Genomic DNA, 23446 nt, shown 5'->3' on the forward strand with positions numbered 1-23446 from the left:
GAAAATGGATTATCTTTATTACTTGAATTTGCATTCCAGACAGCGAATCTCTGCTGTGAATGGTGCTGGATACAGTGTTTTTTTAATATTTGTCACCTTTAAAGGGGTACTCCGCCCCTAGACATCTTATCCTTTATCCAAAGGATAGGGGATAAGATGTCTGATCGCGGGGGTCCAGCTGCTGGGGACCCCGGGATCTCAGCTGCAGCACCCCGCTGTCATTACTGCACAGAGCAAACTCGCTCTGTGCGTAATGACAGGCAATACAGCATCGTGATGCATCGGGCCTGAGCATCGTGATGTCACGGCTCCGCCCCTCATGATGTCATGATCCGCCTCCTTAATGCAAGTCTATGGGAGGGGGCGTGACGCCCCTCCCATAGACTTGTATTGAGGGGGCGGGGCGTGATGTCACGAGGGGCGGAGCCACTGTTTAGCCAACTGGTACTCAGCTGTGACTGAGGGAGATCGTCTGGTCCCCTCCAGTTTTGTTTGTGGTGTCTCTTGTATGGGATACTTTTAATTGTTTTTAAATGTTTGTTCTATACGTGATGGCTACATTAATAAAATTGTTAGATTTATTCATTGTTTGGGTGTGCAGCTGTTTTACAATGTGTAGTGTTTTCTCTTTTCTGGATAGCTCCCAAACCACGGTCCCTACCTGTTTGGATGATCCTTCCTAAACTGCAGCACCCAGTTTAAGGAAATTCAGTCAGGCTAGGTCAGCAATACATGAGCAAAAAAGTTACAAAATCAGCAGATTTGGCTGCTTTTTAGTAGTCTTGATTGTCCTAAAAAAAAAGCTTTTTTCTTGCAACCACCAACAGTCGGATAGCTGATCTCCTGTACATCAGCACTGGGACCGCTGTGTGATTGACACAAAGGTCGTCAGCTCATGCTCCCTTTATCTCTGTTCTTTGAGTGCGACGATTTATTTTGGTTAATCAAGTGTATATAACTCTGCTTACAGTTCCTCCATGCATCGGGCAAATTGTATTTGTGACAGCTCTATTTATGGTTCCCCGCACAATGTGCCTGTGTAACACTGAGACAGCACTGATGGCTCCTGACACTGTCACAGCATTACACAGGCTATCAGTAGCGAGCGCTGTTTCTGCATTAAACAGAGTGAGTTGTATTCGTGACAACGCTGGCTACTGATAGCCTGTGTAATGCTGTGACAGCGCTAAACATCGATGTCTCAGTGTTACACAGGCATGGTGGGGCCACCATGTTCAGACATCTTATCCCCTATACTTTGGATAGGGGGTAAGATGTCTAGGGCAAAGTACCCCTTAGAGGGTTAAACTTACATTGATAGACTATTTCCAGGATTATTTAAACTTCTCTGTACTTAACTTGTACATGGCCCTAGGATTTTATGGTAATTTAAAATGAATATAGATACTAATAATCCTGAGGATAACCTCTCAATGTTTAAAGGGGTGCATCGGGGAAGTTAAGAAAAATAAAAATGCCCCAAAGCCACCACAATACCTGTTCCGTGTCTCCTATAGTTATCCATGTGATTTTTCCTTGCTTGCAGCCCAGACTACAACTCTCTACAGCGGCTCTGTGTAATTGCTGCCAGCCAATTGCTCTTACTATCAGTGTGCATGCTGTGTTGTTGTCAGCAGCACACACTGTACATGTCTTTTCTTTCAAACTATCCTTCCACCAGCAATAAATCATGCTATGGCTGCAGTTAGTGATAAGATCTACAGTGGGAAAAGAGCAGTGTTATGTGCTGAGGAGACTGGGCTTTTCTGCCTACAAAATCCTCACACAGGGAGAGGGAGGAGAGGTGTGGCTGTAAAGCCAGAAATCACTTGGTGTTTGTCTTCCGTGAAGGTGGGCGCTAGTCTCACTGACGGGTTTGCACAAAGACAAGCAGGATCAGGTTATGACATCTTTCTCTCACTCCCTGCATGTAAGTGACAGCTGAAACTGCTCTATATAGCCAATGAATGATATTTAGACAAATAAATAGGTTGATGAGAGGGAACGGATGGGCTATGGTTTTAGTTCCCTGGGGTACCCCTTTAAGTTCTAAAGAATAATAAATTCAACATATTCAATGAGGGGTTTGTCCAGCCATTTAAATTTAGCATGGTGTAAAATAATAAAAGAAGTCATACTCAACGTATTGATCCCTGTTAATCCTATTCCAATGCTTCTCATGTTCCACTACTGTAGCCAATCCCTAGTGGGTCAACATTGTGAGCAGTGATTGGCTACAGTAGTGACTTGCCCATGTCAAAAGGGACCAGGAAATACAAGGACCAGATCTAGGAAGTGACAAAATAAGAGCTTCAGGAGATCTTTAAGGTAATCTTTTATTATTTTACTCTATTTTGAGTAATTATCAAAATTTTAGGCGACCGTACAACAGTCTTAAAGACAAATAAAATTAGACTTATAGTGTTCAATGATAACCCTTACCCATGTAGGAAAGTCTGTATTTTTTCTGATCTGTTGTCTAGTACCCATGTCTACTAAATATATATATATATATATATATATATATATATATATATATGTATATTTTATATTATTTATGTTCATATATCTTCCCTTTAGAAATAATTGGCTAGTGCTTTTTTTTCCCCCTCTGTGGTCACTTTCTTATTTAAAGGGGTTATCCAACATAAGGTGACTATAGTAATTAAGTGTCATACAGTGATGGAAATGCTTACCAAGGATCTGTGCTTGCGTTGGTGGTAAATGGCTGTGTCCCCAATCACGCTGCTGGCTTGTTTTTGGCAAGGGGCTACTTCCTGTTTCTGTGGCCTCCCTCAGACTACACTTCCCAGGATCCTTTGTTTCAAGGTGGGAGGTGACTTATTTCCTTCCCACACATTGGTCACCCCACCCATTGCCGCACTGCACAACCTAACACATAAGCTGTGAATCTGCATGATGACAAATGCACACACATGTATGCTGGTAAAGTAGTCAGGGGACTGACTTTACATACAACAGATGAAGCAGCTGACTTGTGATGTATTGTCTCGGACCCCTCAGCAAGCTGGAAAAGGTCCGAGACAACACTCATTTTGTAGGTTGCAGAAAATGAACTTCAGGGGAAAAGAAAGACAACAAAATTCAATACCAGCCACCAAACTCAGGTGAGTGAAGTATATTAGTAACTAGACTATCTTTGCTGCCCCTGTCTTACATTCAAAGAACCAAAAATCCCAGAATACCCCTTTAATAGTGCTTTCATTTTCAGGAACACGACTGCAGATTAACCCAAGAGATTGTAGAGCTGATTGACAGGGAAGCGGACCTCTTAATGCGGGGAGTGCAAAACTGCAATCTAGAGGGACTTCGAAAGAGAATCTCTACACTTTTTCTGCAGTACATAAAAACTCCCACTTTTAACCCTGAAATTGCCAGGTTGCTCAAGGTACATTTTATAAAAGATTTTAACTATAGAGTAACTGACTATTAACTGATATTAATTTACAGGTTAAAGGCTATAAACACTGCTGAAGCCTTTACAATGAGCTTTATGAGTTATATTTTCTCTATATACATATATATATATATATATATATATATATATATATATATATATATATACGTAGCTTATATGATTCTCTCCAGCTCTCCTCGCTATTTTCAGCCTTCCTTCCTTGTCCCCCCTCACCATCCTCTAACTGGTCTCTAACCTACCCTGCTGTTAGAAGGAGATTTAGTCTCTTAGGAGGAGATTTATCAAAACTTGTGCTGAGGAAAAGTTGACCAGTTGCCCATAGAAACCAATGAGATCACTTCTTTCATTTTTCAGAGGCCTTTTAAATGACTCCGCCCTGTGTGACATCACACCCCGCCCCCCTTCAATGCAAGTCTATGGGAGGGAGCGTGACATCACACGGGGGCGGAGTTGTGACATCACGATATTTCGGCCACCTGGTCGTCACGCTGCACACTCAGAGCCTCCAGCGCTGCAGAGAGCTTGCAAAGGTGGGTGCTGAATGGCAGATTGCGGGGGTCCCTAGCGGCAGGACCCCTGCGATCAGACATATTATCCCCCAACCTTTGGGCCGGAGTACCCTTTTAATTAGGAGTATACTGAAATATACATCCTATATCCCCCAACCTTTGGCCAAATTACCCTTTTAATTAGGAGTATACTGAAATATACATCCTAGATTTCAGAACTCTAATAAGCTCAACAATACAACTCAGGATGCACACTTTATAAGGCTATTAGATAGAACACTATAAATGATCACAAAAGAAATGCAATATGGTGCATGATTAAGGGGTTCCGTCCCTGAAACATTGTTCCATGACCATGGAGCAGCATTGAAGCTGAATGCTTCTGTAAGAACTAGAATCATCGGCTAGTCTTGTGACCTAACTGCTGAACACTGAAGGTACCCATACCCAAACTATATGACCAGTGAAGATTTCAAAACACGGTGATTTTAGCTTACATACAGCAGACTGTTGTTGTCTGTAAAGCAGCTGCTCATCTTTGTAATTTTTGGCTAATAGTCATTTCATTTAGGAAAGATCTTTAATTCTTTCAGGGAAAACATCAAAATATTTGCTGAACATTTCCAGAATGATCATTTGTCCTTCACCCTGATGTTATTATAAGTGTGTAGTGTAAGTGACTGAGCAGTGTGTATAAAAAAAATGTCGGGGCTGGGAAATATCATAGATTTGTCTTTAGAGCAGATTTAGACTTTTTGCTGTTTGGACACATCCATCAATCGGCTGTTTTATGAAACATATAAACCAAGTTCCATTTTCAAGCAGACAAAAGTGTCAGGAATGTACAGCAGCAAATGTGTGACACATTCCTCATTGTAAGATATATTGTGAATATGTCAGAATAGCTGTGATAACTCTGTGACAATTTTTCAGGCAAAATGACAATTTATACTCCACTATATTTATATAAATCAATGAATCCACATGAAAGAAAGTCAAAAAGATTCCGGCACTGCTGTTGTTTTTGCCTGGGTAATCCAATTAGAATATTCTGAGTATGCTGATGGTAACTGAATGCCAAATTGTGGATCACTGCGGGTGGTGCTACCCGCTAATCAAGCATATGAAATTACTATACAAAAAGAAAAAAGAATTGCGGAGCAGCTCCCCAGATCCTAAGTTTATAGTGTCGGATGTCACATCGCGGTCAGGCGGCAGAAGGATGGGGAGGCTGAGAGGGTACAGGGGGAATCAGACGTCAGGGCCACAACCGTATCGCACCGTCAGGTGCTTCGTCAGGCCCTATGGGCCTGACGAAGCACCTGACGGTGCAATACGACTGTGGCCCTGACGTCTGATTCCTCCCGTACCATCTCAGCCTCCCGTCCTTCTGCCGCCTGACCGCAATGTGACATCCGACACTACGGACTTAGGATCTGGAGAGCTGCTCCGCAATTCTTTTTTTCTTTTTGTGTAGTGATATTTACATAAATGCTGTCAAATATATTGTAGTTGATATAATGTTGGCTATTGGTTAATTTACCCCATAGGTATGAAACAGTATTGACTCCCATATGCTGAATGATTACACCAACAGTGTATATGTCGTATATATTTTCAGATTCCTGAGGACTCTACAGTCTTCCGTAAAAACATATATTTTTGTCCCAGTTGCAAAAGCTATTTACGCTCAACCGAGTTTTCTCTGTCTGCTAATGCTCGCACCATTGGGCGGTGTCGAAAATGTTCAAAATTAGACAATGAAGCTCGGCAGAGAGAAGAGTTTACAAAATACAAGATGTTACTCAAGCAGCTAAAAAAGTCAGAAGCAGATTATGGAGATGATGCCAAAATTGCATTCTTACTCCAGGTAACTGTTACAATTGGCTTGGATTTTGCTATCTTTTTTGTAATATCATCTAGTTTTACTTTATTCAAAAGAGAAATAATATGCATATAGACATTTCTTTATAGCATAACTGTTTACACTTCTACTATCAGTCATTTCACTGTTTCCACCACCTGTTTATTTATACAGCATGTATTTGTAATGGATTCACCTTCTATTGCATGACAGTATTTTCAAATATTAAGACAAGTGCAAGCAGTAGTGTTACACCTTTTATTTTTATAATGTAAACACTACAAAACTATTAGCTAAGGTGCTGTGTACATCAGCATTACGTTCACACTGAGTAATTCACTTGAGTAATTCCTCTTGAATTCTCCGCTCCAAATGAATGCACATCTCCTCTGCCCATTGACTTTAATGTTTTTTTCCGCTGTCCTGTTCACACTTTGGAAATTCTGCTAGCGGAATTCAGACGCTGAATTCCGTTCCGCTTGAAGAAAGAGCTTGTTCATTCTTCAAGCGGAATCCGCGAGCAGAATCCAATAGAAGTCAATGGTAAAAACAAACTCCGCCCGACATCGTTTTTGCGTGGAATTTGCGCGGAATTTGCGTGGAATTCGTGCGGAAATGGCTGAAAAACCCTTCACTTCTTTCTCCCCCATTTCCGCGCGCAATTCCGAAAATAAAATTATTTTATCCGCCCGTAAATTTAACGGCGTGAATTCCTCTTGAGTTGCTCAGTGTGAACAAACAGCAAACAGAATGGATTGCATGGCTGATAATCCATCTACATGAATGGGAAGAAACATAAAAGGAAAAATATACTTGTTCAAAATTATTATTTAAATGTGTATTACATTTTCTTTTTACATTTTTTTTTTTGGGTGGATAGCTGATGCAAAAACACCCATTATGTACATTTATTTACAAAAAAAATAATGCATTGCATGCAGATGGATATGGCAGATTGCTACAAAACTTGGCATGCAGTAAGGAAGATATTACATGATTACAGTAGTGGTCTGATTAGACATTGGGTTTTGCTACAAGAGGGCGTAAAGCTCTCAGAGGCTACTTTTGGGTAGTATACCTCTAGATAAGAAATTGTTGACTACTAGACATGCCTCTGCAATGTAATCATACACATTTTACCCAGTTGACAGACGTTGAGAGGGGGTGCATCATTGGACTGCTATTCTGACCAAACTGTTAGGAGTTGTTGGTTAAGATGGGGTATGCACACATGGTTAACAGTCTTAGTTAATTTGGTCTTTGACAACAAATTGTCTGTTTGGGATTTCAAGATACATACCGTATTTATCGGGGTATACCACGCACCGGCCTATAACACGCACCCTCATTTTACCAAGGATATTTGGGTGAAAAAAGTTTTTTACCCAAATATCCATGATAAAATGAGGGTGCGTGTGTGCGCGTGTATACCCCGATATACCCCCAGGAAAGGCAGGGGGAGAGAGGCCGTCGCTGCCCGCTTCTCTCCCCCTGCCTTTTCTGGGGTCTAGAGCGCTGCTGCCGGCCCTTTTCACCCCCTGGTTATCGGCGCCGCTGCCCGTTCTGTCCCCCTGACTATCGGTGCCGGCGCCGATAGCCAGGGAGAGAGAAGCCGCTGCCCCGTTGCCTCCCCCCATCCCCGGTGGCATAATTACCTGAGTCCAGTCCGCGCTGCTCCAGGCCTCCGTCGTGCGTTCCCAGCGTCGTTGCTATGCATGGCGCGGCGCTCTGACGTCATGCGCCGCGCCGTTCAGCGCATAGCAATGACGCCGGGGACGCACGACGGAGGCCTGGAGCAGCGCGGACCTGACTCAGGTAATTATGCCACCGGGGATGGGGGGAGGCATGACTAAGGTCCAGTTTTAGGACCGAAACGCGTCACCTTGTCATGTTCTCCTGGTCTTTGTGGCTTTTATTGGAATAAACATCCTGTTCTCTGATATTCGCGCTGGACATTTTGCCTCTACATCTACATATTGTAATTTGATCTAATTGCTTCTCAGCATAAATTCAAAAATGAACAGGTTGTTAGTATACATTTTGATCAAAAGGTACAAGCCCACTCGCCACGTCAAGGCCACCTAATTATAGTGGGTCCCTAACGTCCCTAGCATAAAATGGAGTAGCACTGGGCGGTGACCACCACCGCCGCCACACCAGTGCCCACAGGGGGAACGACCCACTGGCAGAGTGGCCCTAATGCCACTCAAACCAGTCCATGGGTCGCACCTCCCCACAGACATGGCGCCACGGCAGCAACGGACGCCGCACAGCACCACACCAGTGTGAACAGGGTGTAAAAGCTCACTTACCATGCACTCCCAGTCAGACTGGGAGGCTGCTAGGAATGAAAAGGCCCTTGTATAGCTAACTACTACTTATATAGGGTTGGGCTGAGGGGGTGGGGCAGAATGCAGACACATGGTAAAACAAAACAAAAAGGAGGGGATAGAAAACACAATGTGAATTCAGGTTGAAGAAACAGACATGGTCGCACATCTACATATTGTAATTTGATCTAATTGCTTCTCAGCATAAATTCAAAAACTAACAGGTTGTTAGTATACATTTTGATCAAAAGGTACAAGCCCACTCACCACGTCAAGGCCACCTATTTAGAGTGGGTCCCTAAGGTCCCTAGCATAAAATGGCGTAGCACTGGGTGGTGACCACCACCGCCGCGACACCAGTGCCCACAGGGGGAACGACCCACTGGCAGAGCGGCCCCAATGCCACTCAAACCAGTCCATGGGTCGCACCTCCCCACAGACACGGCGCCACGGCAGCAACGGACGCCGCACAGCACCACACCAGTAGCTGTCTGCTAGGACACATTGACCTACAATAATTTATTGGGAACAGAATGTAAGACATTTTGTCTAAGATGTACCTCTATTGTTGGGTGCTTAGAACCATCACATTGGTTTTTATACCTACAACTAAACTTTTGTTTTTTTAACTGTACTTGATGTTTTTTATTGCAGCAGGAAGATCTCCAGTACCTTGTTGAGAATATTTGGGGCTCTAATTCTGCATTAAGTGCCTGTGATGACCTCTATGAACTAGTCATAGTGAGATGGAACAAATATTATGAGTGGTCTCCATGGAACTGTATTCTCTTAACAAAAGAGGAGGCAGCAGCCCATTTGAACCTTGCTAATGCTGATCAGGTAATATTTAATGGGTTTGTATGGATTTCAGTTACCTTTCTGTATTTGTGACACATTACTTTAATTGTCTTGGTTGTAGAAGTTGAGATGCTTTCATGCAATTTTATTATAAATGTCTGGATTAAGTCAAAGAGGAAGCAAATAGGAAAGGCTCTTGCTGTATTTTGTTGCATTAAAAACTGCATCAAAACAAGCCCACACAGCTCTGTAAATTGAAAGATAAAAGTTATAGTGGTCAGAATATGGTAATGCAAAGTAGTAGAAGATAAAAAAAACAATATAAATTGGATAGCACTGTAAGTTCAATGACTCGCAGAATAAAGATAACATGGTGTTTTTACTGCATGGAAAAACAAAAGCCTCACAATTTATTTATTTTTTTTACAAAAAAAGTAAGTGCTGTGAGAAGGGGTTAATGTGCTTATCACTATAAACTGTAGGACTTGCCCTTCCAGTTTGTTGTATGGCCCATTCACATGGCAGAATTTCTGCCCAGGCCAACATTCCGTGCCCAGTGGGTGCAGACTAAATCAGCTGATGCAAGGATCGCTCAGAAATGGGCCGTTTCCATAGACGGCAATGCATTTCTGAGTGGATTCTGTTTGAAGAATGAACATGTTCATTCTCTTAGCGGAGTCCCAAATTTGAACTTTCGCAGCAAAACTTTCCGCCACAGAAATTTGGCTATGTGCGGTGCAACAGAATCCCATTGGAAACTAAGGTAGACTCAGGGCCGGTTTTAGACTAAGTGTGGCCCTGGGCAAAAAATTCAAAATGTGTCCCCCAAATTGCGTGACCAAAGATCACTGTGTTCCCTTCCCTGAATTGTGCTGCGTCTCCGCTAATTTGAGTAAATGAGATTGCTGTTACACCGAGCGCTCCGGGTCCCCGCTCCTCCCCGGAGCGCTCGCAACACCCTCGCTACTGCAGCGCCCCGGTCAGATCTACTGACCGGGTGCGCTGCGATACCGCCCCCAGCCGGGATGCGATTCGCGATGCGGGTGGCGCCCGCTCGCGATGCGCACCCCGGCTCCCGTACCTGACTCGCTCTCCATCGGTCCTGTCCCGGCGCGCGCGGCCCCGCTCCCTAGGGCGCGCGCGCGCCGGGTCTCTGCGATTTAAAGGGCCACTGCGCCACTGATTGGCGCAGTTGGTCTAATTAGTGTGTTCACCTGTGCACTCCCTATGTATACCTCACTTCCCCTGCACTCCCTCGCCGGATCTTGTTGCCATTGTGCCAGTGAAAGCGTTTCCTTGTGTGTTCCTAGCCTGTGTTCCAGACCTCCTGCCGTTGCCCCTGACTACGATCCTTGCTGCCTGCCCCGACCTTCTGCTACGTCCGACCTTGCTCTTGTCTACTCCCTTGTACCGCGCTTATCTTCAGCAGTCAGAGAGGTTGAGCCGTTGCTAGTGGATACGACCTGGTTACTACCGCCGCTGCAAGACCATCCCGCTTTGCGGCGGGCTCTGGTGAATACCAGTAGTAACTTAGAACCGGTCCACTAGCACGGTCCACGCCAATCCCTCTCTGGCACAGAGGATCCACCTCCTGCCAGCCGAATCGTGACAGTAGATCCGGCCATGGATCCCGCTGAAGTTCCACTGCCAGTTGTCGCCGACCTCACTACGGTGGTCGCCCAGCAGTCGCAACAGATAGCGCAACAAGGCCACCAGCTGTCTCAACTGACCGTGATGCTACAGCAGCTACTACCACAGCTTCAGCAATCATCTCCTCCGCCAGCTCCTGCACCTCCTCCGCAGCGAGTGGCCGCTTCCGGCCTACGACTATCCTTGCCGGATAAATTTGATGGGGACTCTAAGTTTTGCCGTGGCTTTCTTTCACAATGTTCCCTGCACTTGGAGATGATGTCGGACCAGTTTCCTACTGAAAGGTCTAAGGTGGCTTTCGTAGTCAGCCTTCTGTCTGGGAAAGCTCTGTCATGGGCCACACCGCTCTGGGACCGCAATGACCCCGTCACTGCCTCTGTACACTCCTTCTTCTCGGAAATTCGAAGTGTCTTTGAGGAACCTGCCCGAGCCTCTTCTGCTGAGACTGCCCTGCTGAACCTGGTCCAGGGTAATTCTTCCGTTGGCGAGTACGCCATCCAATTCCGTACTCTTGCTTCCGAATTATCCTGGAATAATGAGGCCCTCTGCGCGACCTTTAAAAAAGGCCTATCCAGCAACATTAAAGATGTTCTGGCCGCACGAGAAATTCCTGCTAACCTGCATGAACTCATTCATCTAGCCACTCGCATTGACATGCGTTTTTCCGAAAGGCGTCAGGAGCTCGGCCAGGATATGGACTTTGTTCGCACGAGGCGTTTTTTCTCCCCAGCTCCTCTCTCCTCTGGTCCTCTGCAATCCGTTCCTGTGCCTCCCGCCGTGGAGGCTATGCAAGTTGACCGGTCTCGCTTGACACCTCAAGAGAGGACACGACGCCGCATGGAGAATCTTTGCCTGTACTGTGCCGGTACCGAACACTTCCTGAAGGATTGTCCTATCCGTCCTCCCCGCCTGGAAAGACGTACGCTGACTCCGCACAAAGGTGAGACAGTTCTTGATGTCAACTCTGCTTCTCCACGCCTTACTGTGCCTGTGCGGATATCTGCCTCTACCTTCTCCTTCTCTACGATGGCCTTCTTGGATTCCGGATCTGCAGGAAATTTTATTTTGGCCTCTCTCATCAACAGGTTCAACATCCCGGTGACCAGTCTCGCCAGACCCCTCTACATCAATTGTGTTAACAATGAAAGATTGGACTGTACCGTGCGTTACCGCACGGAGCCCCTCCTAATGTGCATCGGACCTCATCACGAAAAAATTGAGTTTTTGGTCCTCTCCAATTGCACTTCCGAAATTCTCCTTGGACTACCGTGGCTTCAACGCCATTCCCCAACCCTTGATTGGTCCACAGGAGAGATCAAGAGCTGGGGTACTTCTTGTTTCAAGGACTGTCTTAAACCGGTTCCCAGTACTCCCTGCCGTGACCCTGTGGTTCCTCCTGTAACCGGTCTTCCTAAGGCTTATATGGACTATGCTGACGTATTTTGCAAAAAGCAAGCTGAGACTTTACCTCCTCACAGGCCTTATGACTGTCCTATTGACCTCCTCCCGGGCACTACTCCACCCCGGGGCAGAATTTATCCTCTGTCCGCCCCAGAGACTCTTGCTATGTCTGAATACATCCAGGAAATTTTAAAAAAGGGGTTTATCCGCAAATCCTCCTCTCCTGCCGGAGCTGGATTTTTCTTTGTGTCCAAAAAAGATGGCTCCCTACGTCCTTGCATTGATTACCGCGGACTTAATAAAATCACGGTAAAGAACCGCTACCCCCTACCTCTTATCTCTGAACTCTTTGATCGCCTTCAAGGTGCCCACATCTTTACCAAACTGGACTTAAGAGGTGCATGTAATCTCATCCGCATCAGGGAGGGGGACGAATGGAAAACTGCATTTAACACCAGAGATGGACACTTTGAGTATCTGGTCATGCCCTTTGGCCTGTGCAACGCCCCTGCCGTCTTCCAAGACTTTGTTAATGAAATTTTTCGTGATCTCTTATATTCCTGTGTTGTTGTGTATCTGGACGATATTCTGATTTTTTCTGCCAACTTAGAAGAACATCGCCAGCATGTCCGCATGGTTCTTCAGAGACTTCGAGACAATCAACTCTATGCCAAAATGTCTGTTTGAATGTCAATCTTTTCCTTTCCTAGGATACTTGGTCTCTGGCCAGGGACTACAAATGGACCCAGATAAACTCTCTGCCATCTTAGATTGGCCACGCCCCTCCGGACTCCGTGCTATCCAACGTTTTTTGGGGTTCGCCAATTATTACAGACAATTTATTCCACATTTTTCCACTATTGTGGCTCCTATCGTGGCTTTAACCAAGAAGAATGCCAATCCTAAGTCCTGGTCTCCCCAAGCGGAAGACGCATTTAAACGGCTCAAGTCTGCCTTTTCTTCTGCTCCCGTGCTCTCCAGACCTGACCCATCTAAACCCTTCCTATTGGAGGTTGATGCCTCCTCAGTGGGAGCTGGAGCGGTCCTTCTACAAAAAAATTCTTCCGGGCATGCTGTTACTTGTGGTTTTTTTTCTAGGACCTTCTCTCCGGCGGAGAGGAACTACTCCATCGGGGATCGAGAACTACTGGCCATTAAATTGGCACTTGAGGAATGGAGGCATCTGCTGGAGGGATCAAAATTTCCAGTTATCATTTACACCGATCACAAGAATCTCTCCTATCTCCAGTCTGCCCAACGGCTGAATCCTCGCCAGGCCAGGTGGTCGTTGTTCTTTGCCCGTTTTAACTTTGAAATTCATTTTCGCCCTGCCGACAAGAACATTAGGGCCGATGCTCTCTCTCGTTCCTCGGATGCCTCGGAAGTAGAGATCTCTCCGCAACACATCATTCCTCCTGACTGTCTGATCTCCACTTCTCCAGCCTCCATCAGGCAAACTCCTCCAGGGAAGACCTTCGTTTCTCCACGCCAACGTCTCGGGATTCTCAAATGGGGTCACTCCTCCCACCTCGCAGGCCATGCGGGCATCAAAAAGTCCTTGCAACTCATCTCTCGTTTCTATTGGTGGCCGACTCTGGAGACGGATGTTGTTGATTTTGTGCGGGCCTGTACTGTCTGTGCCCGGGATAAGACTCCTCGCCAGAAGCCTGCTGGTCTCCTTCACCCTCTGCCTGTCCCGAACAGCCTTGGTCTCTGATTGGTATGGACTTTATTACTGACCTACCCCCATCCCGTGGCAACACTGTTGTTTGGGTGGTCGTTGATCGATTTTCCAAGATGGCACATTTTATTCCTCTTCCTGGTCTTCCTTCAGCGCCTCAGTTGGCAAAACAATTTTTTGTACACATTTTTCGTCTTCACGGTTTGCCCACGCAGATCGTCTCGGATAGAGGCGTCCAATTCGTGTCAAAATTCTGGAGGGCTCTCTGTAAACAACTCAAGATTAAATTAAACTTCTCTTCTGCTTATCATCCTCAATCCAATGGGCAAGTAGAAAGAATTAACCAGGTCCTGGGTGACTATTTACGGCATTTTGTTTCCTCCCGCCAGGATGACTGGGCAGATCTTCTACCTTGGGCCGAATTCTCGTACAACTTCAGAGTCTCTGAATCTTCTGCTAAATCCCCATTTTTCGTGGTGTACGGCCGTCACCCTCTTCCCCCCCTCCCTATTCCCTTGCCCTCTGGTTTGCCCGCTGTGGATGAAGTGACTCGTGATCTTTCCACCATATGGAAAGAGACCCAAAATTCTCTTTTACAGGCTTCATCTCGCATGAAAAAGTTTGCCGATAAGAAAAGAAGAGCTCCCCCCATTTTTGCTCCCGGAGACAAGGTATGGCTCTCCGCTAAATATGTCCGCTTTCGTGTCCCCAGTTACAAACTGGGACCACGCTATCTGGGTCCTTTCAAAGTCTTGTGCCAAATTAATCCTGTCTCTTACAAACTTCTTCTTCCTCCTTCTCTTCGTATTCCCAATGCCTTTCATGTCTCTCTCCTTAAACCACTCATCATCAACCGTTTCTCTCCCAAACTTGTTTCTCCCACTCCTGTTTCCGGTTCTTCTGACATCTTCTCCGTGAAGGAGATACTGGCCTCCAAGACGGTCAGAGGGAAAAAAAAATTTTTGGTTGATTGGGAGGGCTGTGGCCCTGAAGAGAGATCCTGGGAACCTGAGGACAACATCCTAGACAAAAGTCTGGTCCTCAGGTTCTCAGGCTCCAAGAAGAGGGGGAGACCCAAGGGGGGGGGGGGGGTACTGTTACGCCGAGCGCTCCGGGTCCCCGCTCCTCCCCGGAGCGCTCGCAACACCCTCGCTACTGCAGCGCCCCGGTCAGATCTACTGACCGGGTGCGCTGCGATACCGCCCCCAGCCGGGATGCGATTCGCGATGCGGGTGGCGCCGGCTCGCGAAGCGCACCCCGGCTCCCGTACCTGACTCGCTCTCCGTCGGTCCTGTCCCGGCGCGCGCGGCCCCGCTCCCTAGGGCGCGCGCGCGCCGGGTCTCTGCGATTTAAAGGGCCACTGCGCCACTGATTGACGCAGTTGGTCTAATTAGTGTGTTCACCTGTGCACTCCCTATGTATACCTCACTTCCCCTGCACTCCCTCGCCGGATCTTGTTGCCATTGTGCCAGTGAAAGCGTTTCCTTGTGTGTTCCTAGCCTGTGTTCCAGACCTCCTGCCGTTGCCCCTGACTACGATCCTTGCTGCCTGCCCCGACCTTCTGCTACGTCCGACCTTGCTCTTGTCTACTCCCTTGTACCGCGCCTATCTTCAGCAGTCAGAGAGGTTGAGCCGTTGCTAGTGGATACGACCTGGTTACTACCGCCGCTGCAAGACCATCCCGCTTTGCGGCGGGCTCTGGTGAATACCAGTAGTAACTTAGAACCGGTCCACTAGCACGGTCCACGCCAATCCCTCTCTGGCACAGAGGATCCACCTCCTGCCAGCCGAATCGTGACAATTGCGCTGCAAAACCCAAATGGTTGTGACTACAACATGAGAAATTTAATAATTCCATCCAGGAGGAATATTTGGCTGCGGTAATTTGGGGGTTGCTGAGCTGATTTGCACTAAATGGGGTCATGTTGCAACCCCCAAATTACCGCAGCCACATATTCCTCCTGGATGGAATTATTACGTTTCTCATGTTGTAATCACAGCCATTTGGGGTTTGCAGTGCAATCTCATTTACTCACAAAGGGTTAGTGCACTGACAGCTGTGGAGCAACAGCAACTTGTAAGGACACACAAAACAACATCATAAAATATATGGTCACAGAAAGCCACAGGGTAGTAGAAAGCCATACATTTTATATTCCACAATGAGCAATAAAGAAATGGAGCACTCACCAGGTCACTTGGGGTCATAAAGCTTCTTTATTCATGTTAGCTTGGCGGCATACAAACATGCATGGGAGAGCGGACGGAACAAGGTAAGTGGGGGAGAGGATTGGGCGACTGTCCGTTATCCCGCACTCAGCGCTTCGTCATTTTATGATGCTGTTTTAAAGGGTTTAATAAACCACCTAAAGAGCAAGAATTGATTTGCGCTGGATCTCTCTACTTGTCTACATTTATTTACATTAGCCGAGATTCAGCACGATTCAAGGAGAACAACATGTCAATCTTTGACCGTGCGACCCATTTTTGCTATGTAGCCCTAACCTAATACTGTCACCTTTTCCTTGTAATAGTCACTGCGCACAGATAAACAGTGATCTTCTCAATGCTGCCTATCAGTTATAGCGCCCACATATACTATAACAGTGATCTTCTCAGTGCTGCCTGTCAGTAATAGCTCCCACATATACTATAACAGTGATCTTCTCAGTGCTGCCTATCAGTAATTGCTCCCACATATACTATAACAGTGATCTTCTCAATGCTGCCTATCAGTTATAGCGCCCACATATACTATAGCAGTGATCTTCTTAGTGCTGCCTATCGGTAATAGCACCCATATATACTATAACAGTGATCTCAGTGCTGCTTGTCAGTAATAGTGTCCACATATACTATAACGGTGATCTTCTTAGTGCTACCTATCAGTAATATGGCCCACATATACTATAACAGTGATCTTCTCAGTGCTGCCCATCAGTAATAGCTCCCACATATACTATAACAGTGATCTTCTCAGTGATACCTGTCAGTAATAGTGTCCACATATACTATAACAGTAATCTTCTCAGTGCTGCCTGTCAGTAATAGTGTCCACATATACTATAACAGTGATCTTCTCAGTGCTGCCTATCAGTAATAGTGTCCACATATACTATAACAGTAATCTTCAGTGCTGCCTGTCAGTAATAGTGTCCACATATACTATAACAGTAATCTTCTCAGTGCTGCCTGTCAGTAATAGTGTCCACATATACTATAACAGTAATCTTCTCAGTGCTGCCTATCAGTAATAGTGTCCACATATACTATAACAGTAATCTTCTCAGTGCTGCCTGTCAGTAATAGTGTCCACATATACTATAACAGTAATCTTCTCAGTGCTGCCTGTCAGTAATAGTGTCCACATATATTATAACAGTAATCTTCTCAGTGCTGCCTGTCAGTAATAGTGTCCACATATACTATAACAGTGATCTTCTCAGTGCTGCCTGTCAGTAATAGTGTCCACATATACTATAACAGTGATCTTCTCAGTGCTGCCTGTGGCGGATGCTGGAGTCGCCCTGCCTGCTTGGATGGACTTTGGGACATCGCTGTTTGTGCCCCTCGGTTTCTGTTGTCCGGTGGCATAGAGCTCGGAGTTGGAATGCTTTTGTTTGCTGTTTTCGTGCACTTTCTGTGCGCAGTGCACCTTTGGCACTCGGGGCACTGTGTGGGGGGAGCTGATTGCCTTTGTTGGATAGTCTCTCGGACTGCCTGTCGCCTGGTTTGCCTTTGTTGCATTGTCTCGCAGACTGCCTGTTGCCTGGATTGCCTTTGTTGGATTGTCTCGCGGACTGCCTGTCGCCTGGATTGCCTTTGTTGGGTGGTCTCCAAGGCTGCCTGTCGCCTGGATTGCCTCTGTTGGATTGTCTCGCAGACTGTCTGTCGCCTCTGTTGTCTTTGCTGGCCCTTCCCCTTGTGATGTCCTTCCTGTGGAGGAGGACACTTGTTCCTCAGTGGGGAGTTCTGATTTTATACCTGAAGACTGGTGTTGCCTGGTTCTTTGGGTAAAAGGATGCAATAATCTCTAGTTCTGCCTGGGGATATTGCCTGTGATATGCTGGGGCTTGTCATCCGGAAGGAGAAGTCACTTTTGGCGGAGTCTGTCCGTCACAATTGGTGGCAACGGTGGGATCTGACTTCTCCAGGATCCGCCACACTGCCTATCAGTAATAGCGCCCACATATACTATAACAGTGATCTTCTCAGTGCTGCCTATCAGTAATAGTGTCCACATATACTATAACAGTAATCTTCTCAGTGCTGCCTGTCAGTAATAGTGTCCACATATACTATAACAGTGATCTTCTCAGTGCTGCCAATCAGTAATAGCGCTCACATATACTATAACAGTGATCTTCTCAGTGATACCTGTCAGGAATAGCGTAGTAAACCGAAAATGAAGGTCCAAACTAATGTAAGTCAATATAGAAAGTGTCTCAGGTGCAAAATAAATCTTAGAATTAACCAAAGAAGGACACACTGAAAACAATATTGATAAAGCAGTGACTAAACTTTACTAATAAAGTGAATATTAAAAACAATTAAAAGGAGCAGGAACAGACAGACTACTAAAGTGTCCGATGGCATAAATACAATAGACTAGTAAAGTGCACATATCCCATAATTAGATCTTGATCCAAGATCAATGGTAATCAAGTGTGTATATATACATGCATCCAACAGTAATGGCTGTAAACACAAGATACTAGCTCAGGTACAATAATAAATGTAAAATATACACACAGTTGCAGACAGGACACCACCCCAACGTCGTTTCACCGAGAGGCTTCTTCAGGGAATGTATTGGGATAAGATGTCCACACGTCTCACTTTATGAATGTTGCTGCTTTGAATTGTCTGAGGCGGTTTTGGATAGGACTGGTAGGCTGTTTGTGGTGGCTGCAGGCTTTCCAGCCACATTTTCCTATCTTTTGCCTCCTTCTATTCACTTAAGCACTTTCTGAACTGAGTCATTTTTTCTCTTGTGGGCCTCTTTCTTTTACTAAGGGTTAGTGTGCAATTTGTCCTGCAACTGTGTGTATATTTTACATTTATTATTGTACCTGAGCTAGTATCTTGTGTTTACAGCCATTACTGTTGGATGTATGTATATATACACTTGATTACCATTGATCTTGGATAAAGATCTAATTATGGGTAATGTGCACTTTACTAGTCTATTGTATTTATGCCATTGGACACTTTAGTAGTCTGTCTGTTCCTGCTCCTTTTGTTTTTAATATTCACTTTATTAATAAATTTTATTCACTGCTTTATCAATATTGTTTTCAGTGTGCCCTTCTTTGGTAAACTGTCAGTAATGGCGCTCACATATACTATAACAGTGATCTCAGTGCTGTCTGTCAGTAAAAGTGCTCTATTTATTCTTTACAGGGTAATAGTTTTCCTCTTAATGCCCCACACTGTAATAATGCCCCTTTTGTGCCCCTTACTGTGTAATAATGCCCACCTATATGCTCCTTACTGTACAACAGATCACTGCACAAAAAAATTAGCCCTCATGCAGCCCTGTATACGGAAAAATTAGAAAGTTATACGGGTCAGATTCTAAACAAACTTACCGTATTTTGTTAAAAAGTCTGAGTTTTTAAAAAGCAGTACAATAATAGAAATGCATATAATATGGGGATAATTTAAATCGTATGGATCTACAGAATAAAGAGAACCTGTCAGTTTTACCATAAAGTGCACAGCATGAAAACTAAAATCCTCCAAAATGTGCAAAATTGCGGTTTTCTTTTCAATTTCTCCACAAAATAATATTTTTTTTGGTTGTGCTGTACATTTTATGGTACAATGAGAGGTGTTAATACAAAATACAATACAATGGATGGACAAATATAAGAGTTATGGCAAAAATCTAAATTAGCTGTGTCCTCAAGGGGTTGAAATCTTAAATCACCCCCCACAATATCTGTTAGTGGTTCCACACTGGGTAGACAGTGATATATGTGATATAATTGAACAATGAATTCCCCCCCCATACATTCCCCCATTACTTTCCCCCATTACTTTCTCCTTTATTTATCCATTGCGCAGAGCGCATACACAACACATACTTACTAGGGATCTTCCAAGACCTGCAATGACATCATCAGGAGTCCTAGCCTATAGGAGTCATTGCAGGTCTTAGCAGGTCCATAGTAAGTCTGTTAGTGCTGTCTATGGGCTCTGTGCAGCCCGGACAGCTTTAGGGCAATACTAACACTACTGTAGTTTGCCACGATTTGCTAAAAATTGCAACAAAAACACTGCGATTTTACCACGATTTTGTGCAAAATGCAGTAGTGTGTCCTAAAGCATTTCAGGGGCCCCTTTTCGGATGGGGGCCCTGGTCAACTATTTATTGATATACATTAAAATAACACCCAGTTACAAAGAAAAAAGTGTATTCCCTAAACCAGGTGAACTATAGTTAAAAGGATAAATAGTCAAATAATGCCGATCTCTCAATGGGTCAGTGAGAACCTAGAATTATGCTGTAATGCTACACAGTATATATCTTTTTGAAATATAATAGACAATTATATTGTACACCACATGGATAAAAAGGCTGTTGCCAGTATAAATAATAGTGTGTTAGAAAACACCAACATATGTCGCAAGAATCACAAAGTTCCTTACATATGTTTCTATCCCTCAGTGTACTCACACCACACTCAGGGACGTCCCTAGGGGAACATATAGTATATGCAATCACAAGATTAGATGGGAGTTCAAAACAGGGTACGCATATGGACAGAAAAAGCCCTATAACAGCAAATGCAGATACAAATATAAATACCAGACCATCCCGTCCCGTTAGTATTACTGATCCCACCGAGATGTCGGTACTGAGCATCAAGCTAAAGTCCTGCAGGGGCAGGACGCCTGGTTAGTAATCCCGGTGTCAGCGCATCTGTTTGCGCGCCTTAGAAATCTTAGAAATAGCCTGCCCGCTTCTGGGATTCCCCTGGCCCGTCCCCTGCATGAGGCATTGAGGGGGCAGGGCCTAGATTGTGTCATATGACGCAGCATAAGGAGATACGTGGCAAGGAGGCGGGTATCAGTATCGTGAAGTCGTCGCTCTCGAATATAGAAGATGTGATAAAAATGATTGACAAGTACATTTTGATGACTTTGTGATACACATCTTCCATGTGTGGAACCATGAAATGACCTCAGCAGCCAGTTCATTTCTCTGTTCGGGGTAGTTTCATAACTCATATGGCTCAGTAACGTGTGCTTGGTGCATTCACTTGTCACAGACTACAGATTCCTGCCAACAGATGGCAATGCTAAATCAGCTATTGGGGTTTTAATTATTAATCCAGTAAGAAATGTGTTGTATGTTTCTGAGAAACTGCAACTTATTTGCTTCATTCACAGAAAATGTGTACTTTGCTATCTCAAAGTGATAGTCACTAAGTGCCAGTGAAAAACCTTCCTAACGCTTAAAATAACACCCTGATATGTTTTCCATTTAGTAAAACCTGATTATTGTGTAAATTAAACCTTTTACCAGGGTAATCTTATTCACATTGGATCTGTATGATCTGACTTCCAGTATTCCTGTATTTGACAAGCTAATGCGGACATAGCCTGCCCCAAATGAAAACGGATTTACACCTTAATGGTCTATTCACACGTAGAGTATTCTGTGCAGATTTGATGCCCAGGATTTTCTGCTGCAGATTTCAATGTAAACTGAATGACTGAACACAGCTTCAAATCCTGCGCATCAAATCTGTGCAGAATACTGTACGTGTGATTAGACCCTAAGGGTCTATTCACACAGTATTTGATGCACAGATTTGATGCGCAGGATTTTATGCTGCAGATTTCAGTGTAAACTAATTGACTGAACACAGCTTCACATCCTGCGCATTAAATCTGTGCACGATCCGGTGCATTGGAATTGACCCTAAAACTATATTAGTAAATGAGAACCTCCAACAATGATTTCTTATGTTTATGACATACAATAAAAAGCGACATGCAAGTCAGCTTTGAATTTGATGCTCAGAAGCCAACAACAAACTACTATCTGCCAGTATATACTAGGAAATGCTATCTTTTTCTACAGAAGTGATCATTGACCACTATGGCAGGCCAGAGTAAGCACACAGCATTTGTAATATAATGATGTGATGTGTTTTGGCCACTGCTGGGGGCAGACTTGTTATGCCTACTACTGAAGCAGGAAGAGCTGCAGTGGCTACTATTCAAAAGGATTAACTATTTCCATAGGATGGAGAACTGCAGTAACTACTGCTGTATGTCGGGGGTGCTGTGTGACTACAGCAGGAGAGCAGATCCTGTGACTACTGGAGAAGTAAAAGAGAACCTGTCCCTATGTTTTGGGACACTTAACCACCAGCATTCCCTTATGCAGCTGAGGTTTAGTGTTTGTTTCCACTTTCTTACATTTATTATCATATATTTTGCCAGAGATAAGTAAAGGACTCATCGCCAGAGGTTTTGGGTGTATGCACCTATGAAGCTGAGGACAGTACACGTTACTTCATTGTGCAGGATTTGTGAAGTAAGGTGTACTGCAATGGGCATGTGGTTAGTGTCCCAAAATGTGACAGGTTCCACTTAAAGACCTATGGCAGATATATCCATCATGGTGCCCTTAACCCCTTAAAGTCACAGCCCTTTTTGGCCATAAGAAGACAGACAATTTAATTTTTACATTTTCGTTTTTTCCTCCTCACCTTCTAAAAATCATAACTCTCTTATATTTTCATCCACAGACCCATGTGAGGGCTTGTTTTTTGCGCGACCAATTGTCCTTCATAATGACATCAATCATTTTACCATAAAATGTATGGCTCAACCAAAAAGAAAATATTATTTCTATGGGGAAATTGAAAAGAAAATCGCAATTTAGCAAATTTTGTAAGGTTTTGTTTTCATGCTGTACACTTTACGGTAAAAATTACAGGTTTTATTTATTCTGTGGGTCAATATGATTAAAATGATACTGATGTTATATGCTTTGCTATTATTGTGCGGCTTTAAAAAAAATCTCAAACTTTTTAAACAAAGTTTTTTTTTTGCGCTCTGATCTGTACTTTTTATCGGTACCCCTTTTGCGTATATGTAACTTTTTAAACGCTTTTTATGAATTTTTTGGGAGTGTGATGTCACAAAAATGCAGCAATTTTGGACAGTTTTTTTTTTTATATGTTTATGCCGTTCACTGTACGGGATCATTAACATTATATTTTGATAGTTCAGACATTTACATATGCGGAAATACCAAATATGTTTATTAATTCCTTTCTTTTACGCTTTTTGGAATAAAATGGGAAAAAGGGTCCATTAATATTTTTTGGGGAGGGGCTTTTTTTTATTTTTTTATAATCCCACATGGTACATTGTGAAAAAGAAAAAAAAATGCCAAACAGAATTGACATGAAAAGCAATCAAAAAATCACATCTTAGGGTGCATGCACACCACGTTTTTGCTGTACAGTTGACATATACTGTTTTAGGTTAAAACTGTATGGAACTGTATAGAAAACTGCATGCATTGACTTAACATTGTAAACTGTATGTCAAACGCATCATCCAGTTTAGTCCGTTTTGGATCTCATACGGTTTGGTAAGTTTTTTTACCCGTACCCAAAACCGTAGTCTACCACATTTTTTGGTCCGGGTGAAAAACTGTATTAAACCGTATACATTTTTTTAAAACATGGGAGTCAATGGGAACCGTATAGAACGGTATGTGCGTACGGTTTCATCCGGTTTTCA

The 23446-nt window shown here is 44.3% G+C and overlaps 1 protein-coding gene across 4 annotated transcripts in view; it reads left to right on the plus strand.

Moving 5' to 3' along the window:
* IQUB (IQ motif and ubiquitin domain containing) overlaps positions 1-23446 on the plus strand; it is a 50370-nt gene that overhangs the window by 24593 nt on the left and 2331 nt on the right. For all 4 annotated transcript variants that reach the window (XM_056573786.1, XM_056573783.1, XM_056573782.1 and 1 more), the window contains 3 exons: positions 3233-3409; positions 5570-5818; positions 8797-8982. In XM_056573786.1, coding sequence (XP_056429761.1) covers positions 3233-3409; positions 5570-5818; positions 8797-8982 — 612 coding nt within the window. The remainder of the gene's footprint in view (positions 1-3232; positions 3410-5569; positions 5819-8796; positions 8983-23446) is intronic.

Source organism: Hyla sarda, chromosome 4 (genome assembly GCF_029499605.1).
Source record: "Hyla sarda isolate aHylSar1 chromosome 4, aHylSar1.hap1, whole genome shotgun sequence".
In the NCBI taxonomy this organism is placed as follows: Eukaryota; Metazoa; Chordata; class Amphibia; order Anura; family Hylidae; genus Hyla; species Hyla sarda.